This window comes from Physeter macrocephalus, chromosome 7, assembly GCF_002837175.3.
Source record: "Physeter macrocephalus isolate SW-GA chromosome 7, ASM283717v5, whole genome shotgun sequence".
In the NCBI taxonomy this organism is placed as follows: Eukaryota; Metazoa; Chordata; class Mammalia; order Artiodactyla; family Physeteridae; genus Physeter; species Physeter macrocephalus.
In genome coordinates, this window is record NC_041220.1 from 9,761,611 (window position 1) to 9,771,807 (window position 10,197).

The 10,197-nt window shown below is 42.8% G+C and overlaps 1 protein-coding gene across 14 annotated transcripts in view; it reads right to left on the reverse strand.

Annotated features, from left to right (window-relative positions):
• Positions 1-10,197, reverse strand: part of FAM13A (family with sequence similarity 13 member A) — a 381,052-nt gene that overhangs the window by 257,010 nt on the left and 113,845 nt on the right. For all 14 annotated transcript variants that reach the window (XR_003680461.2, XR_008617746.1, XR_008617749.1 and 11 more), the window contains one exon: positions 6,389-6,542. Coding sequence is in view for 6 of the 14 variants with exons in the window: in XM_028491594.2 (XP_028347395.1) it covers positions 6,389-6,542 (154 nt within the window). In the remaining 8 variants the exon portion in view is untranslated. The remainder of the gene's footprint in view (positions 1-6,388; positions 6,543-10,197) is intronic.

Below are 10,197 nucleotides of genomic sequence, written 5' to 3' on the forward strand. Positions count from 1 at the left end.
GATTACTATGTGTCTTGGTGTGTTTCTCCTTGGGTTTATCTTGTATGGGACTCTCTGTGCTTCCTGGACTTGGGTGGCTATTTCCTTTCCTATGTTAGGGAAGTTTTTGACTATAATCTCTTCAAATATTTTCTCGGGTCCTTTCTCTCTCTCTTCTCCTTCTGGGACCCCTATAATGCGAATGTTGGTGTGTTTAATGTTGTCCCAGGTCTCTTAGGCTGTCTTCATTCTTTTTTCTTTATTCTGTTCTGCAGCAGTGAATTCCACCATTCTGTCTTCCAAGTCACTTATCCGTTTTTCTGCCTCAGTTATTCTGCTATTGATTCCTTCTAGTGTATTTTTTTTCAGTTATTGTATTGTTCATCTCTGTTTGTTTGTTCTTTAATTCTTCTAGGTCTTTGTTAAACATTTCTTGCATCTTCTCAATCTTTGCCTCATTCTTTTTCCGAGGTCCTGGATCATCTTCACTATCATTATTCTGAATTCTTTTTATGGAAGGTTGCTTATCTCCACTTCATTAAGTTGTTTTTCTAGGGTTTTATCTTGTTTCTTCATCTGGTACATAGCCCTCTGCCTTTTCATCTTGTCTATTTTTCTGTGAATGTGGTTTTTGCTCCACGGGGCGCAGGACTGTAGTTCTTCTTGCTTCTGCTGTCTGCCCTCTGGTGGATGAGGCTATCTACGAGGCTTGTGCAAGTTTCTTGATGGGAGGGACTGGTGGTGGGTAGAGCTGGGTGTTGCTCTGGTGGGCAGAGCTCAGTAAAACTTTAATCTGCTCGTCTGCTGATGGGTGGGCCTGAGTTTCCTCCGTGTTGGTTGTTTGGCCTGAGGTGACCCAGCACTGGATCCTACAGGCCCTATGGTGGGGCTAATGGCGGACTCTGGGAGGGCTCACACCAAGGAGTACTTCCCAGAACTTCTGCTGCCAGTGTCCTTGTCCTCACGGTGAGACACAGCCACCTTTGGCCTCTGCAGGAGACCCTCCAACACTAGCAGGTAGGTCTGGTTCAGTCTCCCCTGGGGTCACTGCTCCTTTCCCTGGGTCCTGATGCACACACTACTTTGTGTGTGCCCTCCAAGAGCAGAGTCTCTTTCCCCCAATCCTGTCGAAGTCCTGCAATCAAATCCCACTAGCCTTCAAAGTCTGATTCTCTGGGAATTCCTCCTCCTGTTGCCAGACCCCCAGGTTGGGAACCTGAAGTGGGGCTCAGGACCTTCACTCCAGTGGGTGGACTTCTGTGGTGTAACTGTTCTCCAGTCTGTGAGTCACCCACCCAGCAGTTACAGGTTTTGATTTTAATGTGATTGCGCCCCTCCTACCATCTCACTGCAGCTTCTCTTCTGTCTTTGGATGTGGGGTGGCTTTTTTGGTGAGTTCCAGTGTCCTCCTGTCGATGATTGTTCAGCAGTTAGTTGTGATTCTGGTGTTTTCGAAAGAGGGAGTGAGAGCATGTCCTTCTACTCCGCCATCTTTAACCAATCTCCAAGGAAGCCTCTTAAAATACAGGTTTTGGAGGCCTGCCTTGAGTTTTCCGACTCAGTCTGGATCACCAGGTGCATGTGATAATGGACCAGGTGTAGAATTCTCCTGCCTGGATGAGAGGCTATGAGGAAGCACCAGTGAGGGTGGGAGAGCTTTATGAGGTACTTAAGCAGCAGAATGAACAGGTTTTAGTGATTGATGGATATCAACCTAGGGTGATTGTGTGGATGGACGGGTCATTCATTAGGCCCCAGAATTCAAATGGAGCATTCAGATCTTCAAGGGCAAGGAAAGATGATGAGACAATCCACAGGACATGCAGGTACAGGTGAGCATTCGGTAGTTAGATATAGACGTAGGGTTTGCCAGGGAGAGCTCTAGACTGAAGGCCAAAGAATGAACCTAGGAAATAATGTTTAATACTGACTCAGAAGGAAGAGACCTCAAAGGAGATGGAAGAGAGGCCAGAGAAATAGGAAGAAGATAAGAACAATTCAAAATTCATTCAAGCATTCCATGGGGAAAGTTTGGCTTGTGGACAGAGTATAAAGGGCCTAAATTCCAAGTAAATAAGTTTTGATTGTATATTGTCAGTAAAAGTGGGGGAAAGCAAAACAATAACAGCAAACGGTTTGCTTACTTAAGTCAAGACTATGCTATGATCAGGTTTGTTTTGGGGGAACATCATTCTATCACTGGTAGAAAGGAGATGGAGAGAGGGTGAGTCTAGAGGTGGGAGAACAGTTTGAAATTGTGTGACTGTAATAAGGGCCTAATCTAAAGCACTGGGGGGGTGGGGTGGACACAAGACACCCGTTTCAAGAGCGATGTCTAAGGCAGAATGTGAGTCCCAGTGGGAATGGTAAAGGAGGAGGAGTTAAGGGCAAACTAAGGCTTCCAGCTTGGCAGACTGGTGGCCAGCAAACTAAGGTTGGAGAGGGTAGAACATAGACAAAGTTTTGGTGATGATGTTGTGGGCGTGAGCAATTTCAGTCACCATATGGTTTCTCATGGGTAGTGAGAAATATGGCTCTATTGCTCTTCCGATAGGTTGAGGCTAGGAGTTATGATTTAGAAGTCATCAGCAGTAAGGGAACTGAAGTAAAAGACAGTCACCCAGGCAGATACATATTTAGTGAGAATAAGTGACGACCAGTGGTGATTGTCAGGAGAGTGTGAACACAGTACTCAGAATCAGATCTAATGCTACAGATGCTGCCTGATCTACACCAAGTGCAGGGAGACACACATTCTTTATTCTAAATATTATTCAGTATACTCAGTGAATCAATCTGCAGTTTTTTGTTTTATTTTGTTTTTTGTTTTTTTGGCAATCACATCACACTGACATTTCATACTGTGTTAGAAGTTAACTAAAATCCATGCATATTTTAATTGAACTATTATTAATTAATTTTGGTCTCCTCTTGGCCATGAACCTAAGTAGAGGACTTTCCAATTATACTGCTTCCGTCAGACGTGATGCTTTTGTCGCAAGAAACAGACTACTGCACTGTAAGTAGTTTATCCTATGATGACATTTATTTCCCTCTCATAACTAAAAGTCCAGAGGTATGTGTGTGGAGGGTTGGCTCAGCAGATGAGCAACAATGAGGAACTGAGTCTTTTTCCTCCTTTAGCTGCCAACCTCAGTGTGTCAGCGGTACATTCATCAAGGGCAAAAGGTGATGGTGGCAGCACCCCGCATTCTGCTTTCACATGAGAACATCTGAAAGCAGGATGGGAGCAGGGGCATGTTGACCCAGAGGCCTACTCTCTTGCTTTTTTATTAAAATTTAAATAATAACTTACATAGAGTAAAATGCATAAATTTTAGGTGTACAGTTGAAAGAGTTTCGACAAATGCATACACCCATATAACCCACTTCCCGATTGAGAACATTTTCATCACCCCAGAGGGCTCCCTGGGGAACTTTCTTTGTCAGTCATCACCACTGCTGCCACCCCCAACTCCACCCAGAGGCAACCACAGCTCTGATCTCTTAAATCATTCTCTTTTTGGTAATCAGGAATGAAAATATTTCCCAGACCCTCTGCCCCCAGCACACTTTCCCTTACATTTCCTTGGCCCGAACTGTGTCACAGCCGACCTTTAAGTCAATCACTGACTAAAGAGGATAGTATTATAGACCATTTACGACTCATCCATCTGTTGGGGCCTGTCTGACCTAAGCACACTGCTGCAGGCCCAAATAAAACTGGGTTTGGGGTTTTTTTTTTTTTTTTTACAGCAAGAAAGAATAGGGAAAGGGCTATACACACACACACACCATTTTGTTGGTCTACATATCCAGCCATCCACTATCTGACCTATTCTTCCAGCTTTATCTCACTCACAAAAGTGCTAAGTATGTGCTCGTTTAAGCCAATGATTAAAATACTGAGAATGACACAGACAAATGTAGAGACCTCCCCTGAACTGAACAGCAATCTATATTCCAACACTCTGGTCAAAGTTCTTCATCCTGGTCCAAATGCAACCAAATCTGTATTTGTCTGGGTCCCCAATTTTCATTTAGCCCACAAGGGTATCATGAGAATGTCATCCAACACTTTGGCTCCTACACTGGGGCACACAGAGGTATGTCAGTGGATAGGTTTAGTACTTCTTCCCTTTAAAAGCCCTTTTCTCTGTCTCAGTACGTTTTATGAGCCTCAGCTTATTCTCAGCTCAGATATTTCGAGTCTCTGTCACTGTAGTGTATTTATCACTTGTTCTGTGCCTGTTTACTCTTTTTGTATACATCCTTCTAAAAGCTGAGCTCACGAGAATGATACCTTGTTTTTCTTAGCTGGTCTTCCATTCTTCCTATTTTTCAGTATGTTAATGATATCATTGTGAACCTCCCAATCCCTTTTCAATCCAGCTTCCTTTTGGCTTATCTCTAATGTTTCTACGATCTTAGGAATTTTAGAAAAATCTGCGTTCTAAACAATGTCCAGGTTTACATATCTAACCATGGCTAGCACATTCTTTACTGTTATGGACCTTAAAATGGCCCTGGTACAGCCCATCAAACTAATTTCCATAACTTCCATTCCATCCTTATTGGTTATAATTAGGTCCAGAAAACCATGCTTCCTTGTTGCATTATTTACCATCTCAGAGGTAAGACTATCAGCAAGATCAGTAAAAAACGCATTAAATATTCTGCTTTAAAGAATGATGCTTCAGAGTATAGACATGGAGTTCCCAGTGGTGACATTTATGTGCCTCTAGGCCAGATCTGACACTTGCATTAGGAGAGTAGCAGTCATACTCACCCACCTAAGATATCTGTATTAGACTCCCTCAGTGTCTTCAGTTTATGTATCTTGTACTCTCATGCTTAAACCTAGTAGCTCAAGGATTTCCATGCAGGGCACTCTTGCAAAGATCTCAACAGGTGTTATTTTATTTGTACAGCATGTAAGCTCCTGTTGGTGTATTCTAGTGATTATTTGTATCTCAGCAAGTTTGTCTTGCTTAGGAAATCATATTTATCTATTTTCATTCTATTTTAGGTTTACCATACTATCTTATCAGCCCCAGTTAAAAGGTATATGTGTTACAAAGTGTTTATCCGTGATATAGCTGAAACACAGTCACTTTTTAATATTTTAAAAAGAGACCCTTTGCAAAGCACTATAGGAGTCAGATAAACATATTTACGGTAGATTTTTTTCTATTTAGAAAATTATTTAAATTTTTCATAGAAAAACTGATACAAGTTACTTTTTTAATATTCTCTTATGAATCACTGATATTTTCTCAGCTACCACATTACCTCCACTTTATGCTACACTTGATATTCTCCAAAGTAGCTCATTTTATCTGAGCATTGTTCTTCCTTTTCCTCAGATTTCAGTTTATCAGGTTGGCAAGATTCTCGTCAAATGCATTCCTCTCATACGTACACTATCCCCTATAGGGAGTCTGCTGTATTCACACATGAGCCCTAGTTAAGAAAACCTCATTTTGGTCTTCTTTTGCTGTTTTGGTTGGGTGCTACACGATACCGCTTACCTTTCATTTCTTCTTCAAAGTCATGCCTCAACTGGAAGGAGAAATGAAAACAGCCCTTCAGTGCCCAAACCAAGTGCCATATGAATCAACAAGAGTATAGTGTGGTCTGTAAATGTGATAAGTCTCAGGAAACCTCCTGAGGGAACCTCCCATATCAGTTCCATCAAGATTTACCTCAATATGAATGAGAAAGAAATAAGATGCCTTCCCTCTAGTCCCTACCTGAAGGACTTGGTTTGGATGTTTATCTTCTGACTCTCAGTTGTAAATCTTTAGAGAACTACATGCATTAACCTAATGTGTAAAAGATATGTTATAAAATATCAGCCAATGATAAAAAGATTTAGATACTATTGTCAAGATTCCTTTATAGGTTTTAAAACTAGTCTCCTTTACTGGTGACAGTTACCAAGGACCGCATATATGGGACTTACAGTCTCAAGTTGAACTTGGAAGTGTGCCAGGAACAAGAGAGACAAAAAGACACAGTAATACTGTCTTCAGGAATCCACAGTCTACTTGGTAAGCTAACACTTCTGGACACAGACCTAAGCACGTATCCCTGCTATTAACACCAGGCTTCCATAAAGAGGCAGTGCACCCAACAGACCATACCTCTGGGCTCATGTAAGTGCTTTTGAGATGATTTTATAGCAGTAAGGAAACATCAATCCACAATTATTCTCCAATCTTAGAAGAATATATATCAGTTTAACAAACACTTGATACAAAGAACAGATTTCGTAAAAAGAATTCAACATAGGAATAATAATCTGAAGGTATATCCATAAGGAATTTTTATAACAGAGAATGATTAAATAAAATATCTTCCATAAAAAATGCAGCAATACTGAAAATTAAACACCAAAGTTACTTACTTTTACTATGATAAGCCTCGCCAGGTTTTCACACCTCTGGTTATCATTTTCTACATACTCCACTTCAAACAGGGTATTATAATTTTCTAATATTTTAGCCATTATCTTGTTGCACAGGTCTTGCTCTTTCATGCCTTCAATCCCAGGAGGCACACTAGAAATAAGGTAAAAAAATTGTGAGGAATTACTTTGTAAAAACACAATTGCCAGCACAGCTGACACAGGCTTATACATTGACCTTTCCTGAATGATTGATCAGCCTTCTTATAAATACACATGGGATTTTACATAAGTTCTATGGTGACACACAGGATGTTGTTGGGACAACTGGCAAGTTCCCAAGACCTGAATTAATAACTTGTGCTGAATAAGAAAAGTACATGTTGTTCAGGAAGAGGGTACAGGTTAACATGCGTGCAATCAATAATGCTTTATACATATTAGAAATTGCTACACATAAAGTAACATTTATAAAAAAGTAAAAGCTAGAGAGAGACCTTCAAGATGGCGGAGGAATAAGACGGAGAGATCACCTTCCTCCCCACAAATACATCAGAAATACACCTACACGTGGAACAACTCCTACAGAACACCTACTGAACGCTGGCAGAAGACCTCAGACTACCTAAAAGGCAAGAAACACCCCACATACCTGGGTAGGGCAAAAGAAAAAAGAAAACACAGAGACAAAAGAATAGGGACGGGACCTGCACCAGTGGGAGGGAGCTGTGAAGGAGGAAAGGTTTCCACACACTAGGAGCTCCTTCGTGGGCGGAGACTGCGGGTGGCGGAGGGGGGAGCTTCAGAGCCGCGGAGGAGAGCACAGCAACAGGGGTGCGGAGGGCAAAGCGGAGAGATTCCCGCACAGAGGATCGGTGCCGACCGGCACTCACCAACCCGAGAGGCTCGTCTGCTCACCCGCCGGGGCAGGCGGGGGCTGGGAGCTGAGGCTCGGGCTTCAGTCGGATCGCAGGGAGAGGACTGGGGTTGGCGGCGCTCACCCGCCGGAAAGGGCGGGGCTGAGAGCTGAGGCTCGGGCTTCGGTCGGAAGCCGGGAGAGGACTGGGGTTGGCGGCGTGAACACAGCCGGAAGGGGTTAGTGCACCACGGCTGGCTGGGAGGGAGTCCGGAAAAAAGTCTGGAGCTGCCGAAGAGGCAAGAGACATTTTCTTTCCTCTTTGCTTCCTGGTGCGCAAGGAAAGGGGATTAAGCGCGCGCGCCGCCTAAAGGAGCTCCAGAGACGGGCGCGGAGCTGCCGAAGAGGCAAGAGACTTTGTCTTCCCTCTTTGTTTCCTGGTGCGCGAGGAGAGGGGATTCAGAGCGCTGCTTAAAGGAGCTCCAGGGACGGGCGCGAGCCGCGGCTATCAGCGCGGACCCCAGAGACGGGCATGAGACGCTAAGGCCGCTGCTGCCGCCACCAAGAAGCCTGTGTGCGAGCACAGGTCACTCTCCACACCTCCCCTCCCGGGAGCCTGTGCAGCCCGCCACTGCTGGGGTCCCGTGATCCAGGGACAATGTCCCCGGGAGAACACACGACGTGCCTCAGGCTGGTGCAACGGCACGCCGGCCTCTGCCGCCGCAGGCTCACCACGCGTGCGTACCCCTCTCTGCCCCCGGCCTGAGCCAGAGCCCCTGAATCAGCGTCTCCTTTAACCCCGTCCTGTCTGAGCAAAGAATAGATGCCCTCAGGCGACCTACATGCAGAGGCGGGTCCATATCCAAAGCTGAACCCCGGGAGCTGTGCGAACAAAGAAGAGAAAGAGAAACCTCTCCCAGCAGCCTCAGGAGCAGCGGATTAAATCTCCACAGTCAACTTGATGTAACCTGCATCTGTGGAATACCTGAATAGACTACGAATCATCCCAAATTGAGGAGGGGGACTTTGGGATCTACTGTAGACTTGGGGTTTGCTTTCGGCACCTAATTTGTTTCTGGTCTTAGGTTTATCTTAGTTTAGTATTTAGAGTTTATTACCATTGGTAGATTTGCTTACTGATTTGGTTGCTCTCTTCCTTTTTTTTCTTTTAATATATATAATTTACCTATTTCTCTTTTTGTGATTGTGTAGGTATATGCTTCTTTGTGTGATTTTGTCTTTTACTATTTGTCCTAGGGTTCTGTCTGTCCTTTTTCTTTTTTTTTTTTTAGTAGAGTTTTAGCACTTGTTATCATTGGTGGATTTGTTTTTTGGTTTGGTGGCTCTCTTCTTTCTTTCTTTCTTTCCTTTTTTACATTAATTTAAAAATTATTTTATTTTTAATAATATTTATTGTTTGTTTTAATAACTATTTTATTTTATTTTTTTCTTTCTTTCTTTTTTCCTCCCTTTTCTTCTGAGCCGTGTGGCTGATTGTGTGATTTTGTCTTTTACTATTTGTCCTAGGGTTCTGTCTGTCCTTTTTCTTTTTTTTTTTTTAGTAGAGTTTTAGCACTTGTTATCATTGGTGGATTTGTTTTTTGGTTTGGTGGCTCTCTTCTTTCTTTCTTTCTTTCCTTTTTTACATTAATTTAAAAATTATTTTATTTTTAATAATATTTATTGTTTGTTTTAATAACTATTTTATTTTATTTTTTTCTTTCTTTCTTTTTTCCTCCCTTTTCTTCTGAGCCGTGTGGCTGACAGGGTCTTCAGCCAGGTGTCAGGCCTGTGCCTCTGAGTTGGGAGAGCTGAGTTCAGGACACTGGCCCACCAGAGACCTTCCGGCTCCACGTAATATCAAACAGCAAAAGCTCTCCCAGAGACCTCCATCTCAACACTAAGACCCAGCTCCACTCAACGACCAGCAAGCTACAATGCTACACACCCTATGCCAAACAATGAGCAAGACAGAAACCCAACCCCACCCATTAGCACAGAGGTTGCCTAAAATCATAATAAGGTCACAGACACCCCAAAACACACCACCGGACATGGTCCTCCCCACCAGAAAGACAAGATCCAGCCTCATTCACCAGAACACACGCACCAGTTCCCTCCACCAGGAAGCCTACACAACCTACGAACTTGCAGGCTGCAAAAAGGAGACCCCAAACACAGTAAGTTAAGCAAAATGAGAAGACAGAGAAACACACAGATGAAGGAACAAGGTAAAACCCCATGAGACCAAACAAATGAAGAGGATACAAGCAGTCTACCTGAAAACGAATTCAGAGTAATGATAGTAAAGATGATCCAAAATCTTGAAAATAGAATGGAGAAAATACAAGAAACATTTAACAAGGACCTAGAAGAACTAAAGAGCAAACAAACAGTGATGAACAACACAATAAATTAAATTAGAAATTCTCTAGAAGGAATCAACAGCAGAATAACTGAGGCAGAAGAACGGAGTCCCAGAAGAAGAGGAGAAAAAGAAAGGAACTCAGAAAATATCTGAAGAAATTATAGTTGAAAACTTCCCTAATATGGGAAAGGAAATAGTCAATCAAGTCCAGGAAGCACAGAGAGTCCCATACAGGATAAATCCAAGGAGAAACATGCCAAGACACATATTAATCAAACTATCAAAAATTCAATACGAAGAAAAAATATTAAAAGCAGCAAGGGAAAAACAACAAATAACATACAAGGGAACTGCCATAAGGTTAACAGCTGATCTTCCAGCATAAACTCTGCAAGCCAGAAGGGAGTGGCAGGACATATTTAAAGTGATGAAAGGGAAAAACCTACAACCAAGATTACTCTACCCAGCAAGGATCTCATTCAGATTAGACGGAGAAATTAAAAGCTTTACAGACAAGCAAAACTTAAGAGAATTCAGCACCACCAAACCAGCTTTAAAACAAATGCTAAAGGAACTTCTCTAGGT